Source organism: Theropithecus gelada, chromosome 10 (genome assembly GCF_003255815.1).
Source record: "Theropithecus gelada isolate Dixy chromosome 10, Tgel_1.0, whole genome shotgun sequence".
Taxonomy (NCBI): domain Eukaryota; kingdom Metazoa; phylum Chordata; class Mammalia; order Primates; family Cercopithecidae; genus Theropithecus; species Theropithecus gelada.
The window spans coordinates 64,088,092-64,115,834 of NC_037678.1; the positions used below are offsets into that span (position 1 = coordinate 64,088,092).

At 39.3% G+C, this 27,743-nt stretch overlaps 1 protein-coding gene across 2 annotated transcripts in view; it reads right to left on the bottom strand.

Annotated features, from left to right (window-relative positions):
- The window catches only part of RALGAPB (Ral GTPase activating protein non-catalytic beta subunit), a 108,685-nt gene that overhangs the window by 26,746 nt on the left and 54,196 nt on the right, over window positions 1–27,743 (bottom strand). Inside the window, exons 11-22 of one of the 2 annotated variants that reach the window (XM_025399237.1) lie at window positions 25,593–25,760; window positions 25,025–25,139; window positions 24,488–24,635; window positions 20,712–20,776; window positions 19,402–19,531; window positions 17,886–17,894; window positions 17,063–17,196; window positions 12,309–12,491; window positions 11,071–11,222; window positions 5,483–5,670; window positions 3,129–3,235; window positions 1,147–1,299 (exon numbers count right to left, since the gene is read on the bottom strand). In XM_025399237.1, coding sequence (XP_025255022.1) covers window positions 1,147–1,299; window positions 3,129–3,235; window positions 5,483–5,670; window positions 11,071–11,222; window positions 12,309–12,491; window positions 17,063–17,196; window positions 17,886–17,894; window positions 19,402–19,531; window positions 20,712–20,776; window positions 24,488–24,635; window positions 25,025–25,139; window positions 25,593–25,760 — 1,552 coding nt within the window. The remainder of the gene's footprint in view (window positions 1–1,146; window positions 1,300–3,128; window positions 3,236–5,482; window positions 5,671–11,070; window positions 11,223–12,308; window positions 12,492–17,062; window positions 17,197–17,885; window positions 17,895–19,401; window positions 19,532–20,711; window positions 20,777–24,487; window positions 24,636–25,024; window positions 25,140–25,592; window positions 25,761–27,743) is intronic. The other variant, XM_025399238.1, reaches the window with a different exon arrangement.

Consider the following 27,743-nt stretch of genomic DNA (forward strand, 5'->3'; position numbering starts at 1 on the left):
TCGAGACCGGCTTGGCCAAATGGTGAAACCCCGTCTCTACTAAAAATACAAAAATTGGCTGGATGTGGTGGCATGCACCTGTAATCACAGCTACTCAGGAGGCTGAGGCAAGACAATCACTTGAACCCGGGAGGCAGAGATTGCAGTGAGCTGAGAATGCACAACTGCACTCCAGTCTGGGCAACAAGAGCAAAACTCCATCTCAAAAAAAAAAAAACAAAAAACAACAAAAAAAACTAGTCTTTTCTTTCCTTAATGAGGCCATTTCCTTATATAATATTACCCATTCTGTACCCTTCCCTTTACTGTTAACAGTGTGGTTTCTATTCACTGCCTCTTCCTCAATACATTCACTCCCCAGCCCTTTGAACTCTCCCTTCTACTGTACACACCTGTTCTCAAAGGTCACCTAAATTTCATGCCAAAATCCAGGGAACTTTTTCTATTCTTTCTTCTCCCTGGTCTCTCCAGCACTGGCTAGTGTAGCTCTTCCTCCATTCCTGCTCTTCTGTTCTCTCATGTCCTGATATACTTCTGTCCCCGACTTCTTAAAATTCTTCTCCCTTGACCTAGGAGCCAGTTATCTTAATTAACTCTCTAAATTAATCTAAAGCCAAATACATTTTCCCCATCTTCTCAAACCTATCCTCTTCCTAATGTCTATATTTCTGTAAATGGCACTGATATTTGTCACTCAAGCTCAAAATCTAAAATTCTTTGGTTCTTTTCCTTCCCTCATCAATTCAAGACTGCTTGGATCTGCCTCCACAATACATTTTATATATTAAACTTCCATATCAGTGAAATAGTCCTTCCTTTCTTATAAGGACTTGGATTGTCATAATAGTCTCTGAACTGGTCTTCCTTCTCCAAATAACTCTACTAACAGAGTCTGATCATGTCACTACACTACTGAAACCTACCATGAACAGCCAGGCAGCCCAGTGACAGCTCTAAGAGATGTGCAGTTCCTTTCGATCAGCCACAATCTATATTCGTCTTAAACATGGCAACCTCCTGGATGATGGAGACCCATGTCATCTTATAAATCATCTCCAACAACACTAAAAGCATCGGCTTGACCATGGAAGTTGTAAGAATGTTTCTATTCGTCCCCTTGACGACAGCTAAAAATAATGTACTTACTTCTTCAGTGACTATTTCATGCAAATCTGGAATGCTGAGATCTGCTTTCACAAAAGGAATCTTATCCACCTCTTCAGGAAATGGCCGATGTTTCACAGAATATTTAAATCCAACATCATTTTTAGGAACTGGGCGAGGTTCAGGCACAAAAAGCTGTTAAAACAAGTAACATTTTGTTTATTATATAGGGTCCAACACCCATCTGTAATGACATGGATTTCCCTGGTCTCTTAGATGGCTGTGTTTCCCTAGGATTACATGTCACAAAAACTCACCCAGAACCTGCAAACGCTACAGATAACAGTAAAGGGAAGTAGCCTGTGCCCCTATGTACTCTATTTTTCTAAAAATATTCACCGACTTCTTATAGATCTCATGACTGACAAATGGGCTGTGGACCTCTACTGCTGCAGGCCCGAATCTCCCACATTCAGCGGTAATCCAGTGGGTAAAGCATTTTGGAGCTTTAAGACTCAAACTTTCTTCCCCAGGGGCTCTCACATCATTCCATATAATTAAAGACAAGTTTCGCTTCACTGGGCATCTCTAGAAAGTGATTTTAACAAGAACCTTAATATGGCTTGAGAGTATGGGTACCAAATCTAGGTCTTCATAGCTCCAAATCCATGCTTTAATATATACATGGTGAACCCTAAACAAATTTTAGCTCCTTTCCTGGTCCCCTTCCTCTTCAGTCTTCAATGCTAACTTATTAAATTACAGAGTTGTTGACAGAATGTGATCTGTACCCCCAAGAAAAAATAGACAAGTGTTCCTTACTGGGTGAAAAACACATCTCATCTAACAGAGACATCTAAGATATTAAATGATTTTAGGCACATGCTCCAATTTTGTGGTGTCTCTTAAATGCTGGTGAAATATTAAGTCATATTTAAAATTTTTAGTAGCAGAAGTAAAAGCTTACAATGTTATAAGTGAAAAGAGCAGTACACAAAATTACTCAAATTCTATTCAAGTGTTATTGTTTATGAAAAGAAAAAAATGGGAAGGAAATCCAGTAAAATATTAGCAGTGGTTATATTCCTCTGTGTAGTGAGTAAAGGTGATTTAAAATTTCTTCGTTATCTGAATTTTCCAACTTTTCAAGTATTATTCACATAATTACAAATGTAATAAAATAAACTGCACCCCAAAAGATTTCATTAAATTATACACAGCATATATGTGTGTGTGTGTGTGTGTGTGTGTGTGTATATATATATATATATATATATATTTTTTTTTTTAATTAGGCTGGGTGTGACAGCTCACATCTGTAATCCTAACACTTTGGGAAGCTGAGGTGGAAAGATCACTTGAAGACAGGAGTTTGGGATCAGCCTGGGCAACAAAGCAAGACCTCGTCTCTACAAAAAATTTTAAAAATGCGCTGGGTGCAATGGCATGTGCCTATAGTCTCAGCTACTCAGGAGGTTGAGGCAAGAGGATCACTGGAGCCCAGGAGTTTAGGCTGCAGTGAGCCATGATTACACCACTGCACTCCAGCCTGGGCAACAAACAAGACGCTGACTCTTTTTTAAAAAAAAAAAAGTATACACTATATTACCAATTACTATATAAGAACAAATCATGTAAAACAATGTGAAACTAAGTCCTGTTGCTGGACACATCAGAAGTCCCGCCAAATTTTTTTCACATATGGTATATACCTGACTTTTATTATATGTAAAATTACATGGAAAAAAACTGGGGCCATTGTCCAGAACAGTAATTACTCCTAAGTAGATGCCAGAATGACCTGCAAAGCTTTTTGAAAAGACACCTGCCTTGAAGATGTCTTTAAAGAGTAATTGAGTAGATCTGGAATTCTAGGTTCCTAGATGATTCTGATATGAACCCACTGACTGAGAATCTGGCTAGGGATCAAAAATATTTATTTGATCTGTGTTTTCTGTTGGAATGTTATCTAACCTTTAAATTACAAAACACACACACACTTCCCTGTAACTTCTGATGAATACCTTCTGATTTGCTTTTGCTCCTCTGGGTAAAAGACAAAGCTGTTGTGCCCAAGCAAGTCTTCCAGACATCCCCCGGACCAGCACAGTGACAGAGGGGAAAAAATCATCTAGAATAAAATATGTATATAAAAGTTTTAATTTCAGACAACAACCATTTAAAATAAACTTGTTATCAATTGCAGAGCTTCTCACAATCAAAGGCCCAACAGTGTTTCCTAAGCTTTGATCTTTTGTGTACCACCTCTGTGGTTTCTGCCATACCCATGTACTCTAAGTACTATTACTTTACATCAACCACTACTGTGCATCTCTAAATGGAAAATCATGAATTTTGGCATGCTAATTATATAATTTTAAAGCATATGCTTAAAAAAACATAAAATTATGTTCACTAATATATCAACTAAGATCATCTCACATACCTCCAGTGATACATGTACACATTTGTGGGAAACACTGTCCCAGTAAATACTCTTAACCTCCCAATGTTGGGAACACTTCAAGTGCAGAAAGATAGACTGGATGTTTGCAGTGTTAGTGTTATATTTGCCCATGCCTTTGTGTACCACTGCCCACCATAGGCAGACACTGTTCCATCTCAGCAGTAGTTCAGGGGCATGGTGGGGGTTAAAAAACACTCAGAATGGACTTCCTGAGTGACCCAGATCCTTCTTTTTATTCTTCCGTCTCAGGTGTGGGAGTCAAATGTCTTCAAATTTCTCTATAATTTCTTATTATTACAATAAACTACTAAAATGTCCTTGTAAATCTATACAATTCCAACTGCTTATATTTTTGGTAAACTTCCTATGCAATGAAATTATTTGGAATGAAAGTAGGAGAGTCTTTAAAAAGCTGGAAAAAGGCCAGGAAGGCTGAAGGGGACACTGGGATTTTGCAGACTCCTCAGCAGATGGCTTGGGAGTAGGAGGCTGGAGGAATCATGAATAGGCACAGGCTAGGAAAGAAACTCAAGCAAGCTCCAGGTCTAGGGTAGAAAAGGATGAAATGCCTGTAGAAAAGACTTGGGAGTAGCACTTCTGAAGTTAGGCAGTAATAAAACGCACCATTCTATTTGATATTAATGTCACGGCATCTCACCACAACACAACAGAAGGTTATGATGGTATTCTTTTCATCTCAAACTACAGGGAAATGTCTCACTTTCACTTTATGGATTTATGAGCTCCTACTCATATAATCAACAAAATTAGCACAGGACTCTTCACCTTTACAAAGGCAAGAAGGCAAATCTTTAATCACTGAGCAAGTCCTATCACTGCACAACAACAATAACAGAAAGGGACAATACAGGGTTTAGAAAATCTGGGCTCTAGTCCCAAGTAACCCTGGGCAAGTCATACACCCTCTGTGAGCCTGAGTTTTTCACTCATAACTAAGGGAATTGTGTACCAAGTGATTCCATGGGTCACGTTATACCCACATATTCTGTAACCTTCACTCTCCTTCCCCTTCCCAGCAACAAGGGTCTGAGAACATGCTTCTTTTACATACTGGCTGATGCCAATTATCATCAGAAAAAAAAAAAAAATGTACTTGTGGATAGTTTGGGTCGCAGTTTTTATCACATATTGTGAGATGGCTTATAACTGAGGGGGAGGGAAAGGAGGAAAACAGTGCATGTTGTGTTGATGGAAAATCACTGCAGGGTTTTCAGTAGGGCACTGCATGGTCATTTGTAGTTGAGGATGAATACCATGGTGGCAGCAAGTAGGATGGAAGTAGGGAAAACACATGTTAGAACTGGCAAGGGGTTTGGGGGTTGGAGGAATCACAGTAGGTAGGAAACAACTGTAATAATCTAGGTGAGAAATATTAAGGACCTGCACTTGGATGTATCGGGAAAATACAGAGGAAAGGAAAGATCCAAGGGTCCCTGGGAAGATGGAAACTTAGAAACTAATTACATAAGTGAGTAACAGGAAGGAGCAGGTAAAGATAACTCCTCAAATTTCTAGCCTATGTAGGTGGCACCAACAATTGATATAGAACATGAGGAGTGAGAGGGAGGGGAGCAGAGGGGCAGGATCCAAAGTTTAAAGGGGAAGAAAAAGTGACAAAGATAAACAACACAATCGATCCCACTAAAACATCACCTTCTATAAAACTACAGAGCTAGTTCAGATGCACATCAAGAGCCTTTAAAAGACTCTATCTAATATGTATATTCTATTTTTTGGCCTCCTATTTTTCAGGTGCTATCGTCCCACAGCTAGAAGTCTTTCTGACCTACTTTGAATCTGTAGGCTGTCCTTCCCAGATCCTGGAAACAGCTTCATGGTACTGGTAACACTGATTAAGCAGTAGAGAAGGCTCAAAGTACTAAAACTTACTCTGCTCATTTCCAAGAGGTTGTTCCAGCATTGCCAGGATGACACTGTTATCCAAGACAAAGTACCGGAAACTATGCTTGTTTATGGTTGGCAGCCTGGAGTATTTAATCAAAGTGGTCTCATTCACAAGACTACAAGGAGAGGCAGGACCACTAGGTGAAGGAAATGCGCCGAGCAACTGCATAATGCTACGGAGAATGGAAAAGATAACAGTTAATTCCCAAAGCAAAATCTTCAGTTTACCTTGTGCATCAATGTGTCCCCTTTCACTCTTCTGAATTTTAATGGACCACAGCCATGCTTCTCGACAGGTCAGATTTACTCCTTGTAGTGAATGCCATGGCATACTGTCCAGACTCTCCCCTCCAAGATTAAAAAGCCCTTTACCCCAGATGCATATTTGTATGTCTATTTCAGAGACATTTAATCTGCCTTTCCAGTCTGGTCCATATCCAGAAGAGAAAATACGGTTAAGCTGGTATAATTTGATCTCAGTGACCTACTCCCTTACAGGCAACCTATTTGATTTGACATCTTAGAATCTTGCATGGAATACAGCAAGCTCATATTCCACATGCTTTTTTTTTTTTTTTTTTTTTGAGGCAGTCTCGCTCTGTCACCCAGGCTGGAGTGCAGTGGTGCGATCTTGGCTCACTGCAAGCTCCGCCCTGGGTTCATGCTATTCTCCTGCCTCAGCCTCCCGAGTAGCTGGGACTACAGGCGCCCGCCACCACGCCCGGCTAGTTTTTTGTATTTTAGTAGAGGCGGGGTTTCACCGTGTTAGCTAAGATGGTCTCGATCTCCTGACCTCGTGATCCGTCCGCCTCACTCTCCCAAAGTGCAGGGATTACAGGCATGAGCTACCGCGCCTGGCTCCATATGTTTTGTGACAACCATCTCTATCCCATTTTAGAAAACCAAAGCCATATTTTCTCATTATTGATCTCCTGGTGTTTAAAAGCCATATTTTCTCATTATTGATCTCCTGGTGTTTCTCCTATTTTCTGCAAACCATTAGAGGCCTGAACTAATGCCAAGTTCTCCTGGTCCCTGAAGTTCTGAGGCAGTCTTCCTTTTAGGAGGAGAGGAAATGGAAGAAAAATAATCTGTTGAGCAATGTTCCTTTCCATTGTTAGAGATCTTTGGGTTCACACCTTAGAGTGAAAGAGGAGAGGCCATTCAAGTTGAGATTTGAGATGACAAATGTGTTGTGGAATACTGGTTTTCCAAATGAGATGCATATGAAGGGGTGGATGATATTAGAATCACAAGATAAAATCTTTGTTTCAAGATACTTTCTTTCTGTGCTACAGTTCCTTCATTACAAAATGGGAATAATAATGGTACCTGTCTGATGGAATTGTTATAATATTATGTGATATAATATCATATCACAACAATTCACATAATATCCTAACAATCCTATTCTCATAGTTACCACTATTATTCCCATATACCATTATTACTCCCATTTCATATTATATGAAATGCTGTTTCATATAATATCATGAACTTGTAGATAGATTTAAAAATCCCCGTGGACTTGAAGGAAATGTTCTGACAATGTGCTTTGGGAGTCCATCTGTTCAATATTTTTATCAATGTATTTAGAACACACAGGGTATGCTCATTAAATGTGCAGTTGACCAAAAGCTGAGCTGCAGAGATAATATACCATAGAAACAGTTGAGATCCAAAAGAATCTTAAAGACTAAAAATAATGAGGTAAATCTTAGATGAAGAAATTTCAGGTTTAAATGTAAAGTTCTGTGCATTACTTTCAAACACTCCCAAACAAGTACAGGATGAGAAAAACAGATGAAAGGTAAACATGTGAAAAAAAACTCAAGGATTTTAGTTGACTTAATGCAAATCACCAAGTTCTCAAAAATGCAATGCAGTCTGAGTACATTTTAATGAAAACGTAATATTATACAGAGTTTAAAGATCATTAAAACATATCTAGAATATTGTACTCTGCTGGGTGCAAGTGGCTCACACCTATAATCCCAGCACTTTGGGACGCCGAGGCGGGTGGATCACCTGAGGTCAGAAGTTCGAGACCAGCTTAGCCAACATGGTGAAATCCCGTCTCCACTAAAAATACAAAAATCACCAGGGTGTGGTGGCACGCCCCTGTACTCCCAGGTACTCGGGAAGCTGAGGCAGGAGAATTGCTTGACTCTGGGAGGCAGCAGTTGCAGTGAGCCAACATCATGACATTGCACTCCAGCCTGCATGACAGGGTGAGACTCTGTCTCAAGAAAAAAAATAATAATAATAGAGTATTATACTCTGTAAACCACCTGTAAGAGGTGCATAGTCAAACCTATGCCAGTTAAGAATAACCAGGATGATAAAGGTACTTGAATCTTTGTAATATTTAAAACAAACAAACAAACAAAAACAAAACAAAAAAAAAAACTGAAGGTAATGGCGGAAGTGAACCAGAGAGAACATGAGGACTGCTTTTGGATACTGCTACTGCCTGGACAAAAAGGATTTAATGATCAAAAGTATGAATCAGAACCAATGCATAGAAGTGGGAGAGATTTTAGCTCGATGTAAAGTACCAAGTCTTTAACAAAATGAAATAGGCAAGCTTGGGGGTTAGAAAATCTCCAAATTAGAGGCTAAATAACTTGGTACACATGTCTTAAAGGTGACAGGAAAAGGGACTGTTGAAATGACTTCCAAGAGCCCTAATCCTGAATTTGTATTAGTATACACAGAGGGGAAAAAAAACCTAACCAGCTAATCTGTACTCCATAATTTTCTACTATGTGTTCAGCATTGTGTTGGCAAAGAGGCCAACGTGCTCTCTACCAAGACTGGGGAGACAACACTAGCACGCATCACACATAACCAGGTATAATCATGACAGTATAAAATTCCACGCTGTGCATTAGGGTCAGAGAGAATGAGCACAGAAGTGCAGAAAAGAGTCATCTTTAGAAGCGGAATAACCAAAGGCCCCATGGAGGTAGCCTGATTTGCTATAAGCACTGAACAGTGGAAGATGTAGCCAAAGGAAGAAAAAAGAGGTCCTGAAACCCAGGGGAAGAGCATAAACAGGTGTAAGCACAGCCAGTTCATAGCCACAGTGCTCTGTCAGGCCTGACAATGGCAGAAGAGACAAGCTGCAAAGCAGTGGTGGAAAAGATCAGATGGTGCCCTTGAAAACCAAATCGAGGAGTTTAGACAAAGAAGGAAACAGATCTACTCAAGGTTTTCAATCATTCAAGCAGTAGAATCAAAATTGTGCTTAAGGACGATGAGTTTTGCAATAGAATAAAAGATGAACAAGAAGGGCTAAGAGATCAAAAATAGGGCAACTGGGCAAGAAGTGAGGAGGGCCTGGACTAGGATGCTATCCAGGTTGGAGAGAATGGAGGAAATACTTTACAAAAATAAAACCTGTTTAACTCAGTCACTGGCTTTACATGGGGAATGACAGAAAGACAAATCAGACAAACAGCCAAAGTTCTGTGTTTGCATAACTGGCAAACAGCAATGATACTAACACAAAGCAGCAATTGTGAGAGAACACAGAAATCTGGTTAGGGACACGTTTCATGACGACAGTTAAGACTGAAAACTGGAGATACCATTTGTCGAGTTGCTAGCAGAGACAAGACAGCTGAAGAGAAACAGATAAGCCATCTAGCTTACTGGTGAGGTTGAGAAGAAGCATCCCAAGACTCTACTCACCCTGAGCACATATGCAATCCTCACTGCCAGTCATGCACTCATAGAACACCCCGTCCAGGCTAGGATGGAGCAAGCTTATTTTTGCATAATGAGAAATGTCCCCTCCTTTCTCTCCATATCCTTCTTACTCTTCAAGACATACATCAAGTTTTAGTTCCATGACACCTTTTTTTTTTTTTTTTTTTTTTCTGAGATGGAAGCTCACTCTGTCATCAGGATGAAGTACAGCGGTGTGATCTTGGCTCACTGCAACCTCCGTGTCCTGGGTTCAAGCGATTCTCCTGCCTCAGCCTCCTGAATAGCTGGGACTACTACCACGCCCAGCTAATTTTTGTATTTTTAGTAGAGGCGGGGTTTCACCATGTTGGCCAGGATGGTCTCAATCTCTTGACCTTGTGATCTGCCCTCCTCGGCCTCCCAAAGTGCAGGGATTACAGGCATGAGCCACTGTGCCCAGGCCTATGGCACTTTTAAGGCTCCCCTGGCCCACATAAGGTCTTCTTTCTGAACTTGTATTACTTCTAGTATTCATCATCAGCATAAGCGCATGTTTCAGTAGCTGTATTCACATTTTTTTAATATTATTTTCTAGCTATTTGCCAAACCTCCATAAAGTCACCGAAAGTCCAGTATTTGCATAGTGAGCAGGACTAAATGACAGGAAGCACTCTTCTAAAACTTCACTGAATGACTTAAGCCCACAGGAACAGAAACAAATCCAACTTCATTGTGCATGTCCCAAGTAAGCAACAGGCCACTAAACTCGTAGAAGATGCTGGGATCTTGGTAAGGGCTGACTTACACACACATTTTCAAGCGGTTTTGCCTGCTTTACTAAGACCAAGATGCCCCAGCCCAGACTGACTTGCCACTCCTCCTTTCTGCTTTTACATTTTCTGAGCCTTCATCTGCACATGTCCTTTCATGAGCCTCATCTTTCCATGTGTACTATGGTTCCACCTAATCTTCACTGTTTCATTCAGTCCACAAATGTGGCTAAGCTGCCTTCCTTCCCTCTTTCCACTATGCTCACTTACAAGCCAAACATAAACTCTCTCAACTTTCTCTGCTACTCTTTTTCAAGATACCAAACTCCCTGTTTTTACTCCTTTACTACACCAAAATGCTCAAAACAGCAGTCTTGGTGCCTTCTTACCCACCCTGTACTCTGGCTTGTGGCTCAAACTTGACCCATCCTCTCAGAGTCAGGTCCAATGTCATTTTCCCTAAGAATGTTACTCTGACTTCCCCTTATCTGGAAGTATTCATTTCTTCCTTCCAACTCCCTAGCATTTTATTTATACCTCTTCTCTTGGAGCACTTATTTTCCACCTAATATTATAGCTATTTGTGTTCATATTTTATCTTCCCTACCAGACAAGATGGTAGACATAATGGTGACTAAATCAGATTTATCTTTATGACCCTATTCTCAGTTCTTAGGAGAGTTCATAAATCTTGGTTGAATGAACCTATACTATATAATATAAATGGTATAGCAGAGAATACAGACCACTGAGCTGTAAAGCAGATCTAATAGTGTAACCACAGAGAGACAGACATCATCTCTGGACTTAGCATCAAAGTGAGGGGGTACAGTAAGTCTAGCTCTAACACGGTATGACTTGAATTAACATCAAATGGTATAGAAAAAGAAGAACTCAAACTCTCAATCCCAAGTTCCTAGTTTCTTTTGGTCTAAAAAACAGGTAAAAAAATATATATAGATTTTCTTTCCATTTTGTTTCTGGAGAAAAAGTATCCTAAAGGGGCTGCATAACGCAATGCTGAACAATCGGGAAGGAAAGGAAACAACATGGATCACTGCTAACCCCACCTAGTTCCTAGGCACAATCCCTGTGCGGTCACTTCCATACCATGTTAGGGTGGCTTCAGCAGCATCCTTTACCCTCATAGATGCAGGGTTTGGCTCCTTATCTCCTTTGTACTTGACCTCTTGCTCGCTGTTCCTGGACTTACTTCCTGAGATACCCAGTTCCACAATCTCCAGTACTTCCTTAAGGCAGTCCTAAAAGCAGGAAAGGCAGATCAATTTTTGTAACACATCTTTCTCATGAGAAGACAAGGAAATCCATCCACATGCTAGCAGTGGTTGTGTTTTGGTGGAAGGGCTCCAGATTCTTGCTAATTTCTTTAATGAGTATATATTAACTTCATAGTAATACAATAAACTTTACACCCCCACCCCCCAATTTCTCTTTAAAGAACTAAATTTTGGTGTTTAGAGTGTTAGATAAATAAATTCAATTCAACTTTCTTGTTAAATTACCAAAGACTGTAAATCACAAAAGCACAAACCAAAGAGATTAAATAATAATTCAGTTAAGCCTGGGATAGTGTAACCACAGAGAGACAGACAGCATCTCTGGACTTAGCTATCAAAGTGAGGGGGATGGTTTAAGACATATTATTAATATCCAAAGGAAATCTTGTCATTGACATTTTTAGGTAATTTCTGGTATTATAACTTCAGAAGCCATAATGAAAATGACTAAGATTTAATCAACAATATTATTCCTTAAACTACATAAAGGTCTCCATAAATATCGAATGATCTCTCCTTTTATTTGCACTGTAAATTCCTTATAACACCTGCTTCCCTATAAGGAAGACATTACGTGGAACAATGGTAGGGAACGTGGACTAGTTATCTGCGTCCACTTGAGAGTGAAGAAATGAGTATGGAGTAACATATTTCCATAGAAGCAACCTTTAGGACGAGCTGTGCTCTAGGTTTGCAGCCTGGCAATCATCTGCCCTTCTTTGTTTGGTGAAGGGTGACCGAAGTGCCTACTAGCTATCTCCAGGCTACCATCCTTTCAAGAAACAACAGTCTTGATAGTTCAGATAAATTAGTCAAGGTCCCATCTTTCTAAAGAATTTCTCTATGACTTAATTTGCAACCAAATGTAAGCAAAATGAACAGTTTTCAAGTTGTACCCAAAAGGACAAGTGTTTCACTGTAATCTAACAAGTATTTTCAGTTTATAAAGTGTACAATACTGTATTTAAATTTAGATATTCTCTTTCAAAAGGCATTTTGCTAGCACACATTTTTGTTTTTACTTAATGGTTTAAAATAAAATAAACTCACCTTTTCATCAAGCATATCAGGGTGCTCTGTCAGCCAGACACAGAGACACTGAAAAGCTGCCACTATCATGGAGTGCAGATCCCTAGAGTGAAAAGGAGCTGGCCGACTACACTGATACACAATGTAGCTGCACACAGAACTGATGGCTCGCTTCCGGTCTCCTGAGTCAACCATCACCTTTACCTAAGCATATTCATTTGGAGAACAAAAACAATCAGCCAGGAATTACTGTACCAATTTCAAAGCATTTGCACTGAAGTTTGACCTATTTGACAATGTGATACACTACAGGAAGCCTTGCTTTTTTATATTATGTATATATAGGAACAGATTATTTCAGATGTATTGTAATACTCCCCCCCAAATAGTGGCATTTTTCAAGTGCTGAAACAGTATTTCATTTTAGCATAGTTTTTCATGCCCTAAAACCCAAACCCATTGGGTACACCTGTCCATCATCGCCAGAGACTGAAAGAACATGGGCACATTTTTAAACCCCTAACCCAACCTCACAGTGATGCTCTAGGTTCTGCAGAAAGTTCTGTGCAGCTGCTCAGAGGCATAACTGTCATACAGTAAATTGCCCAATATTTTAAGTATACAACTGGTCAATTCTGACATAAGTATGCACCTGTGAACTATCACCACAATCGACAGTGGATATATCTATCACCTCCAAATCTCTTCATGTACCTTTGTAATCCTTCCTCCTACTCCTCTTTGCCCCTCTCCCTAAGCAACTGCTGATCTGCTGTCACTATAGATTAGCTTGCATTTTCTAGAGTTTAAAGAAATAAAATCATTTAAAAGTCATACAATATGTACCTTTTTTTGGTCTGGTTTCTTTCACTCAGCATAATTATTTTCAGATTTAGCTACACTTTTGGGTGTATCAATTGTTCATTCATTTATATTGCTGAATAGTAGTCCATTACATGGATATACCACAATTTATCTAGTTACCTATGAACGGACATTGGGTTATTTCCAGCTTCTGGATATTATAATTACAGCTGCTATAAAAATTCATGTACAAGGTATTTGTATCGATATATGTTCTCTTATCTCCTAGGAGTGGAATTATTGGGTCATATGTAGGTGTATGCTTACCTTTTTAAGGAACAGCCAAGCTGTTTTCCAAAATGGTGGTTCCATTTAACATTCCCATCAACAGTTCCTCCACATCCTCACCAACATTTGGTATGGCCAGTCTTTTATACTTCAGCCATTCTAAGAGATTTGCAGTGGTATCTCATCATGGTTTTAACTGCATTTCCCTAATAATTAATGATATTGAGTATTTTTTCATATGCTTATTTGTCATCTGTGTATCGTCTCTGATAAAACATCTATTCAAACCTTTTGCCCAATTTTTAATTGGGTTGTTTGTTGTATTATTAAGGGCTTTTGTTGTTGTGTTTTGTCTTCTTAAAAGATTTTATTAAAAGTCTTTACAAGGCAACATCCAGACTCCAGATCCAGCTGCCAAGGAGACCCTATTACGCAGCTGGGGCTGGGTAGAGCATGGCTTCCTAATCTGTCCTGAGATGGGCATGGCGAATAGTATCTCATTTTTAGGGTCCACAGTGCTCACGTGGTCAGGCAGGGATTCTTAAGGCCAATCTTACCACTTGGGCACAGAACGTATGAGCTTCACTCTGACGCGCAGCAAACCCTGTCTTATCAGCACATGGTAGATGGTGGTATCAATGTAGCAGTTAACAGGGTCCCTGCTATGGATCATCAGATGACACACAAAGTTCATGGATTCAGTTCTCTGTCCTTAGAGTTTCCCTGACACCATGAACTCGCAGCCCTTGCCCCACTCTCCATAATGAACCATAGCACACTACAGAAGGCTCTCCTCACAGCAAACCCTAATAGTGGTTTACAGTACAGACTCTGTCTGGGCAATGGCATAGAGAATTCTTTTAGGCCACCTTTTCAGCATAAAGCTTTACCTGCCCTCAAGGAAGCCAACCTCTTCTGAACTACCTTGGCCAATTCACAGATCCGGTGGTTCTTTTCACGAAGAACATTCTGCATCCTGGAGGCTAAGGTAGTGATTTCTATCCTGGTTGTTACAACTTGGACCTTAACCCCAGAGTAGTCACCTTCTGCAAGCTTCTGAGTGAAGAACTCACTCAGTTTACTTCTTAAGATGCTATCAAACTTCCTCTTCTTAGAAATTTTCACTGCCATATTGCTGCTGTGCACCACCAAAAGGAAAGGCTATTATTGAGTTCTGAGAGTTCTTTATGTAATCTGAATACAAATCTTTCATCAAATATATGCTTTGTAAACATTTCCTCCCAGCCTGTGATTTGCCATCTCATTCTTTTAACAGTGTTTACTAAAGAACAGCAGTTTTAAATTTTGAAGTCCAACATACCAGTTTGTTCTTCTACAGCGTAACATCTAAGAAATCTATCCCAAGGTCACAAAGATTTTCTCCTGTTTTCTTCTGGAAGTTTTATAGTTTAGTTTATACATATATATTTATGTAACAGAGACAAAGTCTCACTATGTTGCCCAGACTGATCTCATCTTGCCTCAGCCTCCCAAAGTGCTGGGATTATAGGCATGAACCACCGTGCCCAGCCAGTCTGAGTTAATTTTTGTTCACAGTGCAAGGTATGAATCAAAATTTTTTGGTTTTTGTATATGAATATCCAATTGTTTTATAGTACCTCTGGTTGAAAAGACTATCCTTTCTCCTTTGAATTACCTTTGCACCAAAAATCAGATGACCACTTATGTATGGATATACTATTTTCTTCCACCAATCCATTTGTCCACCCCTATGCCAATACCAGGCTGTTTTGATTTACTGTAGCCTTACAGTAAATCACGAAATCAGGAAGTGTTAGCCCTTTATGAATTGTTAGGCAGGTCCAGAGCAGTGCTCCATCTAGGACTAATTATTCCTTACTACTGAGTGTACTAAAGGTCACAGGAAACAGTACCTTGCTCTCAAAGACAGCAGTGCGGTCCTGTGTGTCTCACAAATGGCTGTTTTTTTATTTTCTGTACCAGTAAGTGCTTCTTGCAAAATTACAATGTCCATTCTGGAGGATCTTTGAGGTAAACTCTAAGTGGTGGTAAGAACACCTTAGGTTTTATCGCTTATTTTGTTTCTTATGGCTTAGGTAAGTCACAGCCTCTGACACCTATTCCCACAACTAAAAAACGAGGATTTGAACCGTATCATCCCAGACAGTAGCACCTGTTCATCAACTTTTTGTTCACAAAATATTTTCTATATTTCCTCAATTATATATTATATGTAAGATAATCCTGCTCATCTTACTGATAAGAAAACACTTAGACGTTAGAGAAAATGCAAAGAAAGTGAAACTCTCATACATTGGGAATGTAAAATGATTCAGTCACTATGAAAAACAGTTTGGCAGTTCCTCAAAAAGTTAAACATAGGGTTACTGTATGACCCAGTAATTCTGCTCCTAGGTGTACATTCAAAAGAATTGAAAACTGGTATTCAAACAAATACATGTACATACATGTTCACAGCAGCACTACCTGACAACAGCCTAAAGATTAAAACAACCCAAATGTCCATCAACTGATAAACGGATAAACTGGGGTATATACACACAATGAAATATTATCCAATCATAAAAGGGAATACAGTTGTGACACATTCTACAACATAAATGAAACTTGAAAACATTACGCTTAGTGAAAGAAACCAGACACAAAAGGTCACACATTGTATGATTCCATTTATATGAAATGTCCAGAATAGGTGGATCCATTGAGACGAAATGCAGACTGGTGGTTGTCAGAGGAGTGGGGTGGGTAGACTGAAGCAAAACTGCTTCATGGGTATGGGGCTTCCTTTAGGGATGATAAAAACATTTTAGACCTATAAGTAGAAGTTGCTCAACACTGTGAATGTGTCAAGTCACTGAATTGTTTGTTTTTAAATGGCTAATTTTATATTATACAAATTTCATCTCAAAAGAAAGAATACACTTAGAAAAGCACAAATGACCACCAAGTTCTAAGTTTCCACAAAACTGAAATAATGGCTGTGAAAGAAATCTGAAAAGTGTAGCTAAGGCTGGGTGCAGTGGCTCACACCTGTAATCCTATTACTTTGGGAGGCTAAGGCGGGTGGATCACTTGAGGTCAGAAGTTCGAGATCAGTCTGACCAACATGGTGAAACTCCATCTCTACTAAAAGTACAAAAATTAGCTAGCTGTGATGGCGTATGCCTGTAATCCCAGCTAGTCAGGAGGCTGAGGCAGGGGAATTGCTTGGAAGCAGAGGCTGCAGTGAGCTGAGTTTGCACTATTGCACTACAGCCTGGGCGACAGAGTAAGACTCTGTCTCAAAAAAAAAAAAAAAAAAAAAAGTGTAGCCAATTTTCACTTATCTCTGATAATGGAGGATGGCAGAGCCACAGGTAATCCCAAATGGTATACATTAGGATAACCATTTTTTACAAAATCAATATGTATTTTATTATCATATGCAAATAAATGACAAGTATTGAAATGTTTCCTATAATTTAACAGTAAAAATCTCATTCATACTCTTTGAATCTATTTTAAAAAGTAAAGTTCATTTCATAGAATATCACTTGGAGGCTTAACTTTGCACACTTTGGATATAAACTATGTTTGAGTATGAGCAACACTAAAATACCCACACAAGGGGTCAAGAGATACAGAAAAAAGAACCACGGCCCAAGGCTGTTGGGTTAAAATAAAAGGACTGTCTTCCTCACCTTTGCAAGGCCAGAGAGGAGCTCTAAAGCTGCCAGTGATATGCTCATGTCTTGGCGCCACTGGGAGTTGAGTCTTTGGGTGACGAGATGAATGCTGCGAATCAGGAGCCCAGCAGCTGAATCTGTATTAAGAGCTAGGATATAACCCCAATGCCACATCCCACAGGGAGGGAAAACAACTAAGCATTAGTAACGAGAAGCACAGCATCCACTAGGCACAGACCACAGCAGCCACAGTGAGAACGACGGGCACCCACACAGTGCTATGTTCCCCACCCCACTGGATTGAGTGCCAAGCCCAACTACACAGTGCACAGGCATATGTGCTAGACCAGAGCAGCTTCTAGCTCCTGGTTCATGCACTTTCACACAACTGTGGGATTTGGCAGTTTCAGTGTCATTTTTATAACAACGTAAATCTTAAAGTTTCTAAATTATCAACTCATAGAGAGGTACATTTTCAAAAAGAGTGATGAAAAGGCTATCAATCATTTCCTTCAAACTTTATAGAGGAAAGAATTCTAATTTTACAGCCTCCTCAGATGCTGGGAAGTACTCTAAAGCAAGCATCTGTTGAAATTACTTACAGGGTTTAAGCCATCAAAACTCACATGCAATGCCTTTTCAAACACACTTTAACATTTAATTCTCCAGGATTACTTTAATACTTCTAAAAAAATTAAATAACCAAGCCACACGTATTTTTATTTGGGCTCCAATCTATATTTAAAAGCAATCACTAGTTAGCTAGTAGGAAATTAGGAAAAATTAAATAAGGACAAATTAAACTGAATTTATAAAGGAAGCTTTAGGGACATTATACCTGTCGATCCTATCAGAAAGAGGGCAGTGACAACAGAAAAAGGAATGATCATTAAAGAGAGACACTCATGCGACACTAACACAAATCAGGATTTCTTAGTAAAAAATAGTTTACGACATTACAAGCAGAGCTCACTAACACCAGTTCAAAATGCTAAAACAAACAATAATCACTTAAAACATTTATATTAGAACACATGCAGTAATGAAAAATTTCTTTTTTTCTTTGTTTTTGTTTTGTTTTGTTTTGAGATGGAGTCTTGCTCTGTTGCCCAGGCTGGAATACAGTGGCGCAATCTCTGCTCACGGCAACCTCTGCCTCCCGGGTTCAAGCGAGCCTCCTGCCCTGACCTCCCGAGTAACTGGGATTACAGTTGCCTGCCACCATCCCCAGCTAATTTTTGTATTTTTAGTAGAGATAGGGTTTCACAGGCTGGTCTCGAATCCCTGACCTCAGGTGATCCGCCCACCTTGGCCTCCCAAAGTGCTGGGATCACAGGCGTGAGCCACTGTGCCCAGCTAGTATTGAAAAATTTATTTAGCTTAAAGATGTTTTAGAAAGCATGAAAAATAATTTTCAACCTATAGAATGCCTAAATCTACATACACAGTGAATAAGATAATTTAAATAACTTCTTCACAAATATAATATTTAAATGTGTCAAATATCCACATGATGGCTTTATATATCTGACATGTTCAAGGATACTTGTTGCAAACTTAAACCATAGAAACATGCCTCATGAATTCATCAACTCACGAACATGGCTCATGACATGCCTCATGAACCTCATGAACATGGCTCATGAACTCTCCAGATGATTAAAAAATTAAACTCACATCTAAGAATCTAGATATCACTCCAATCTAGTTGGATAAGTGCTCACAGATTCAATACACCGTTAGTACTTGTGCAGAAAAACATAAAGGTACCCACAAACTCACAGAACCCATAAAACAACTGCCCAAGGTAGGGGACAACCTTGTATAGGATGCTTGGCTGGCAAATGTTTTAGTTGGCAGGACAAAAAATAAAAATGTTTCAGGGCTAATGAATCTAGTGAGCTATAGTAGGGGGTACACAGGTTTTAACATGAAGACACGCTTTCCTCTGGGCTGCTATCTAATACATCCCCCATCACCCTCCTTGCCACACTGCAATAACTGCCTTATTGGACATCTCTGCCACTACACTGTGAGCTCTGAGGCAGAGCCCACATCTTATTTGGTTCTCTACCACCACACATAGTAGAGAATTCAGAAATGTTTCCTGATCACCCATTACCATCAATTATAAAATCTAATATACTACCCCAAATCTAATATACTACCCAAAAGCTATACAGCTAAATTAAAAAGATTTGTTTTCTTTTTCTTAGCTTAAGACTGACATCCTCTCTACTACACTAAGGTACATAAAAAACATGAACATTAAAATTTTTAATGTTTTTGTTTTATAAATGTAAGCATTAAAGTCATTCTATTAAACTTTGAATTTCAAAAGAAACACGACTAACCATAATCTCTTAAGAGAGCTTGAGCAGGTCTCTCACTATCGGGAGTCGTGGGCTCCGTGCTTCCACCACTTGTTGAACTAATACCACTATTGGTGCGACTATGACTCTTCAGGTTATTTTCTCCACCACCCTAGTCAAATGAAAATGAATCAAGTGTTTGAGGGTTACATCACAGTTTACGAGTATAAATAAAGGTCAATCATTAAAAACCATGTTGATAAAGCAGAATGTGCCAACTGAATAGTACAAACTGATAGTAATAGATAGAAATTGACAAGGGATTAAAACCACTGTGGTATTTTTTTACATAGATACATCTACTGGAGGGTATGAAGGGTTTGACTACTACAGGTGCCCATACTGGGGTCTTCTTTGCCACTATTTACAAAGGGCTGGCCCAGCTTTTTCATCTTTACTAGACTTCACTAGATTCCAGGTCCTTAAAAAAAATACCCTAGTGCCTCCCAAGCAAAACTTCAGAACAGAAATATAAGCTTAAAAAGCATGAATAAACAAACAGCAACTTTCAAATATAGTTATATCAGAAAACACAAACAATAAAATACCAGGGTTAGTATTAACTCCCATATGTATAGGGGCTAATAAACCTATCTGTTAGACTTCCCTCATTTTTCCCCCATATGAACACAGTTCATTATACTCAGATCAGTAAATTATTATTAACCATCTACTGAGACACGAATGTAATTTCCTCAATAATAATTTGATCACCCATCCTACATCTACTCAACTTACTACATATACCCAACTTACCCCAGTATACCCTATTAACCCCCCCATTCTCTTGCCTCTACTCCAAGTATAGGGATGATATATCTTGAAGACAAAGCAGAGAGCACTGGAAGTCTCTGAGAAGCATTTTTGATTTAGAAGCATTGGTGCTTTGAGGGACCTGTAAACTTAGGTCTAGAGGGGTTACAAAGAATTGATGGGAAAGAAAAAGTTAAAGTAGTTGCTTGCTGGCTAGGACTTTTCCTAGGTTATTCCACCAAGTTTGCCACCACAGCAAAACAAGTAAGAGTTTAAGTAGATACTGTTCAGAAATAAAGACTGGATTTAGCTGTAGTTTCTCTCATACAGAATCTCTTGGGAACCTGATGTACAGCTGATGAGGCACTGAAAAGTAAACCTCAAAATATACGTTATTTTTAAAAAGAATCCTTCTGAGCCAATGAGCAGGATTTACAAACTAAAGGCCTTTAAAATTCACAAAGATGGACATTTTGGAATATAATTTACATAAAATCCAAAAGTGATATTCTCTGACAGATTACATGTATGCTTCTTACCATCTCCATCTGGCAACCAATGGCTTCCAAAAGTGCTGAATCTTGAACAATATTTAACATCGCCCCTGCAACAACAACAAAACAGTATTTTATATAAAATACACAAGAACACTAAAACGGCTAAAACATTTTAAATGATTAATAGTAGAGATAAGAATATAATTTTGGTTGAGCATTCCTGAAATACCCATGAAAGTACAGCTGGCTCTTAAACAACATGAGCTTGAACTGTACATATGCAGGTGGTTTTTTTTTGTTTTTTGTTTTTTGTTTAATAGAGACATGGTTTCACCGTGTTAGCCAGGATGGTCTTGATCTCCTGACCTCGTGATTCGCCCACCTTGGCCTCCCAAAGTGCTGGGATTACAGGCGTGAGTCACTGCGCCTGGCCCATATGCAGATTTCTTCAATAAACATGTTAGAAAGCTTTCTGGAGATCTGTGACAATTTGAAAAAACTCCCAAACTGCATAGCCTAGAAATATTAAAAAAAAAAAAAAATGGCCAGGCACAGTGGCTTATGCCTATAATCCCAGCACTTTGGGAGGCCAAGGTGGGGCGGGAGGTCAAGAGTTGGAGACTAGCCTGGTCAACATGGTGGAACCCCATCTCTACTAAAAATTACAAAAATTAGCCAGGCGTGGTGGTGTGCACCTGTACTCTCAGCTACACAGGAGGCTGAGGCAGAAGAATTGCTTGAACCTGGGAGGCGGAGGCTGCAGTGAGCCAAGACTGCACCACTGCACTCCAGCTTGGACAACAGAGTCAGACTTCATCCCAAAAAGAAAAAAAAAAAGAGAGAGAAAGAAAAGAAATATTTTAAAAATTAGAAAAAGTTAAAACTGGCTGGACATACTAGCTCACGCCTGTAATCCTAGCACTTTGGGAGGCCGAGTCAGGAGGATCGCCTGAAGTCCTAGGAGTTTGAAACCAGAGTGGGCAACAAAGCAAGACCCTGTCTCTAAAAATAAATAAAAAATAAAAAGCTAAAATTTATCAAAAAACTTACGTACACAAACACTTACAGACCATACATGATGCCATCTGCAGTCCAGAGAAATGTAAACTAAGTTGCAGTATTAAATAACTGCATAAAATTAACTGTAGTACATACTGTACTACTGCAATCATTTTGTAGCCTCCTCCTGTTGTTACTGGGGTGAGCTCAAGTGTTAATGAGTATCCTGCTTAAAATACAATGTGATGTTAACCATCTCCATGTGAGTAGTTCATCTCTCTCATAGACTGAATACTGCAATATCCATGGTTCTCACATATTTTCATCATGTTTACTGCAACACCATGAACCTTGACTAACACCATGGGACCCATAGGAAGTGCCACTAGTGATGTTGGAAGTGCTCCCAAGAAGCAGAGAAAAGTCATGACATTACAAGAAAAAGCTGAGTTGCTTGATATATACTGTATATTGGGGTCTACAGCTGCAACTGTCCAACAGTTGAGATGATTTATCTTATAAACAATTTATGGTATCAATAAATACAGTACTAAAAATATATTTTCTCTTCCTTATGATTTTCTTTTTTTTGAGACGGAGTCTCACTCTGTCACCCAGGCTGGAGTCCAGTGGCATGATCTCAGCGTACTGCAACCTCCACCTCCCGGGTTCAAGCAAATCTCTGCCTCAGCCTCTGAGTAGCTGGGATTACATGCAGGCGCCTGACACCATGCCTGGCCTTTTTTTTTTTTTTTTGGTATTTTTAGTAGAGATGGGGTTTCACCATCTTAGCCAGGCTGGTCTTGAACTCCTGACCTCATGATCCACCCACCTCCCACCGGACTCCCACAGTGCTGGGATTATAGGCATGAGCCACCACGCCCAGCCTTTTTTTTTTTTTTTGGAGACGAAGTTTTGTTCTTATTGCCCAGGCTGGAGTGCAATGGCATGATCTCAGCTCACTGTAACCTCCACCTCCTGGGTTCAAGCATTTTCCTACCTCAGTCTCCCAAGTAGCTGAGATTACAGGCATGTGCTACCACACCCTGTTAATTTTTGTATTTTTAGTAGAGACGGGGTTTTACCATGTTGGCCAGGGCGGTCTCGTGAGCCACTCGCCTCGGCTTCCCAAAGTGCTGGGATTACACCACGTATTTCTTAATAAAATATTCTTTTCTCCAGCATACTTTATTGTAAAAATTCAGTATATATTAGTAATATTCATAAAATACAAAATATATGTTAATCAACTGTTATTAGTAAGGTTTCTGGTCAATAGTAGGCTATTTTTAGGGAATCAAAAAGTTATATGTGGATCTCAACAGCTCAGGGAGTTGGCAAAAAACTCCATTTGTGAGTCTATAAAATTGTGTCCACAATTAATGGCTTTTGAGACTTATGAAACCCTAAAAAACTTTTTGCCCAGATACAGACAATTCTAGTCACCTATTAATTAGGTGTCTCTGGATAAATATGGTTCTTGGCCACTGTGACCCATCTCTTCAGGATCTCTCTCTCTCTGTTTTAGAGGCCTTTTAGAAACCATTTCATGGATTGTGTTCCTGTCGGAAGGACATACACCCCACCTCCTCAGGGGCATGAGGGCTTAAACAGAATGTCTGATCCCACTTTTGAACAGATAAAAATCTAAGATGCTAGGAAGAAGCCTAATTCTTGTCTTGCTAATGAAGGGAAGAAAGCAAGCCTCTAACCACTGCCAAGGTCAAAGCATTCTCAGAGATCAATTGCTCCATAAGTAGGGAGTTCTAACTGCCACCCAGGTTTGTGGGCTGGGATGGTATTTGCATTCACATGGTTCAGTGGGTACTCCTGTTATGTGGTTGAGGAAAGCCCTACTTTCCTAAGAGCTTCCACTGTCAAGGGTGGTGATCTCAATACCCAGGGTTGCACTTCAGTGGCACTGAGACACAGAAGCAACAATTGAAAACCCTTTGCTTGCAAATGTAATACATTGCTGTTTACCCAATTTGAACATCATATTAGAGGAAGAAAACAAGAATTCCTCTGTTCATCAGGGTCTCTCTGAAGATTTTCAGGGAGATAAGACTGTCTGTCCCTTAGTGCTAACAATAGATCTGTCAATCAACAAATACCTTATGATATATTTTGAAAAACATGTAAAAAGGGGGGAGTTCAAGCATTTAAACAAACAAAATAATTTCAGGTTCTGTGCTGTGAAAAAAATTATGAAATAAGATCATCTTTAGCAAAGTCTGTTAGGGAAGCTCTCTCTAAGAAGATGATGAAGAAAAGCTAAACAAAAATCTAGGGAAAGAACATCCCAGCAGGAGGGATACAAAGTAAGGTTCTGAAGAAATCATGAGCTACTATGTTCTAGAGAAAAAGGACTAGGAGGAAAGTACAGACTGACGAGACCTGTAAGTAACGGGCAGGAGGAAGAGGAAGAGGCAGGAAGAAGAGGGGCAGGAGGAAGAGGAAGAGGCAGGAAGAAGAGGAAGAGGCAGGAGGAAGAGAAAGAGGCAGGAGAAAGGAGGGCAGGAAGAAAGGAGGAAAGAAGAGAGGGATGGGAAGGAGAGGCAAAGAGTGGAGAAAGGAGAGAAGGGAGAAGAGAAAGAAAAGCAAAAGCACAAATAAAATGGCCAACCAAGACAACTGTAACACTTTACTTCCCTCATCTCACCGCTTTAAATTTTCTTACATTAAAAAACTAACTGTGCCTCTGATTCAGATTAAGTAGAGCTACATTAGGTTTAGGCTCCGGTCACTGACTGCCGACTCATCAGGCCTGCAGTCAACAGTACTGGGTTTCACTTACAACATAATGTGTGAATACAAACCTAATATCATTTGGGTATTGTTGGGGTCCGTTTCTGTTTGCAAGGCACCTATTAATATATTCACAAGTCTCAACTTCAGGGACAGAAAAGTTATTGGTTTATCATAAGTCGAGCTGTCATCATTACTAAACTTTCCTTCCAGGACCACCTATGGAAAAAGCAAATAATATTTAACATCAGCTGTTGCAGCTCATGATGCCCATGTGGGAATAGCCAGAGTGGAGGAACAGATCAGTCTAATGAGAAAGGCTTTCAGTCTAATATTAGCCACTGTGCTAACTCTGTCACTAACACTCAATATGTTAATAGATGTCCTCAGCCTGTAACTGCTTGAAAACTGGTAGAAAAACTGACAGAGAAAAAAAAAAAAAAAAACAAATCACAAGTAAACTTTGTTAATTCACTTGAAATAACTTGAATGAAATAACTTGAGTTGAAAAATAAAACATCCCCTGTTCCATTTTTAACATTCGATTTGACTTAAATTAGTACACAAAACAGAATATAGAATATAAAAAAACTTTAACAAAACATTACCTCAGATTTGACTGTGCCAAAATGATGAGGGAGGGGCAACAAAGAAAGTAGGATATTAATGGAGGATCTTCGCAATTCTGTTGGATTTACATAGCTTTTGAATTTTGAGAGCTCTCTGCCAAAAAATAAAAAGATATTAGTATTTTTGAACTACAGTACATTAGCTACTGCCAAATACATATAATGCCAATTTTTCCAAATCCTAGCATTGTGTATATGTGTATTGTGTATTTCTAAGTTAAACTGTTACTGAATTAAACTAGAAGTTGATCGATTTCTTTATCTAAAATGTAAGGCCTACTCTACAAAGGTAAGACCTCTGTGTTGGAGTTGTTCTCACCCTTCTAGACCAGGCCAAAAACAATTCAACAAGCCCACAGACAAATCAGAACTGAAGGAGTTCAGGGATGAGGTGCGTTTGGACACACTACACTCATTAAATGTGGCCTGAGTTCTCTTGGACTATGAAGACGACTAGACAGGATACATTAGGAAACTGGGGAGGAAGCACCAACAGACCAGGCCAAATCAGACAGTTGATATATAACAGCAGAGAATGATAGCTTACCTGTCAGGCAAAATGGTTTCAAGAGCTGAAATAAAGTAAGGAACCACAACATCAATCCCTTTCAAGTCACAGCAGAACAAAGGAGGAGAGTTTAGAATAACGCTGGCCAAGACAGGATGGCACACATAATCATTTATCTGCAAACCTTGAATTAAAAGCATGTAAAATCTAGGAAAGCAAGAAAAAAATTTTAAACAAACTGCTAATCAAAAGTTTTCATAATTATTATTTGCTACATAGTTATCTGAAAGTCTATTTCCACTCTTCACTATTTTTACCCTTTAAAGAAAGGGCATTATTGGAATTACTGGAATTTACTAGAATTTTACCCTTTAAAAGGTATTACTGGAATTGCTGGAATTTTACCCTTTAAAGGGTATTACTGGAATTAAAACAATTCTGAATTATATACACTAAGACCCAAATCATCTTTCTTAATGAAGAAAAAAAACCATTCATGTCTATTGCACCTTCTCAAAGTTTAAGTCTTGCAACTCAAAGTTCTAGGGGCCTGCAAATAAGGCAACCAGAACAAAACAAAACAATAGGCTGCAGTACTTTTCAATAAACTGGGGGAATTGCTGAGTTAAATTCCATAACAGAAAAATGTTGCAACATTTAGTAATTCCTAGGGAAAAAAGTATGTTTTCATTTTTTGTCCCTTCCCCATTATTTTTGGGGGGACAATGAAAGAAAGAAACCTGCATTTGATCTTCTGTATTCATCATGAAGGTCACCTGAATAAGATTCCTTTTAGGAATATGCCTGAATATACCTTAGTTTTTAACTCCACCCCCAAACTCTAATCAACTTACTAAGCATTCAATCTCCCATTACTCAAGAGCAACTACACTGTTACACTCTTCTACTGTGAGGCGAGTTTCTCTTCTCTGCAAAACTCTTCAGAAACAACTTCATCACTTACTGGTTATTGCTTAACCCATTTCAATCTCTCTCCCTAGAACTCAACTAAAACCATACTAGCAAATAACCAATGGGCTCTCGATTGCCAAATCCAAGAGACATGATTAATTCTTAACTCACTCTGCCTTTTGAAAGCATTCAACCCTTTGACTACTCCCTTGTCTCCTTGTGCTTCCCTGATTTCTATGACCATTTTCTTTCACAGGTCCTCTTACTCTACCTGCCTCTTAATGATGGTGTTCCTCAGTCTGACAACCTTAGTTCTGGAAGCTCTCTCTTTTACTAACCTGATTTTAAACACTTCTTAAGTCACTAAATATAATCAAATCATTCTAACCCACACCTCTCAACTGAACTCCAGATCTGTTAGCCAAAAGCTTACTGGATATCTGGATGTCTACTGATTACTATGGTACTTCTGTGCACAATATCTGGCACAAAGTAGGACTTAATAAATATTTGTTGACAAATATCCCATAGGCACTTCAAATTCAATCGATTCAAAACTAAACTGATCACTTGCCCTCTCATGAATCTATTGTTTTAGTTTGTCCTACTACCACCCATTCAGTCTTATGGCTCAGTCAGAAAGTTCATGGTGATAGCGTTCTCCCCTACTACTAGAGTACCATTTAGGATATCTCCCCAGCCCAGAGTTCCTGAGAAACGTGCCCCCACAACAAGGGGGTGAGCTCCAACACCCTTATGTGACCTACTTACACAACTGTAGCTGACTAGACCAGAGACAGGCAGATTAATTAGATCCTCCTTCCCAGGAGTCTATAATTAAAATTCAGAGATACTAATTGGCCCTGATGGTCACCTAGACCAAGGTCACGAAAACTGGGTACTTTTTATTTATTTATTTATTTTTGAGACAGAGTCTCACTCTGTCGCCCAGGATGGAGCGCAGTGGCACAATCTTGGCTCACTGCAACCTCTGCCTCCTGGGTTCAAGCGATTCTTCTGCCTCAGTTTCCTGAGTAGCTGGGACTACAGGGGAGTGCCACCATGCCCGGCTAATGAAAACTGGGAACTCAGTAGCACACTACAATATGAGAAAATGATCTGCAGAGATGAGAAGAATGAAGCAGTTCTGGGAGACCAGGAAGACAGAGAGAGAGGAATAAAGTTGTTTCGGTCCTTGAGTATCTGCTCTTCATGAGGTCATACTGCATTTTCTGACCTTAGAATTTAATAAATATAACTAGCTTCTCACAACTTACT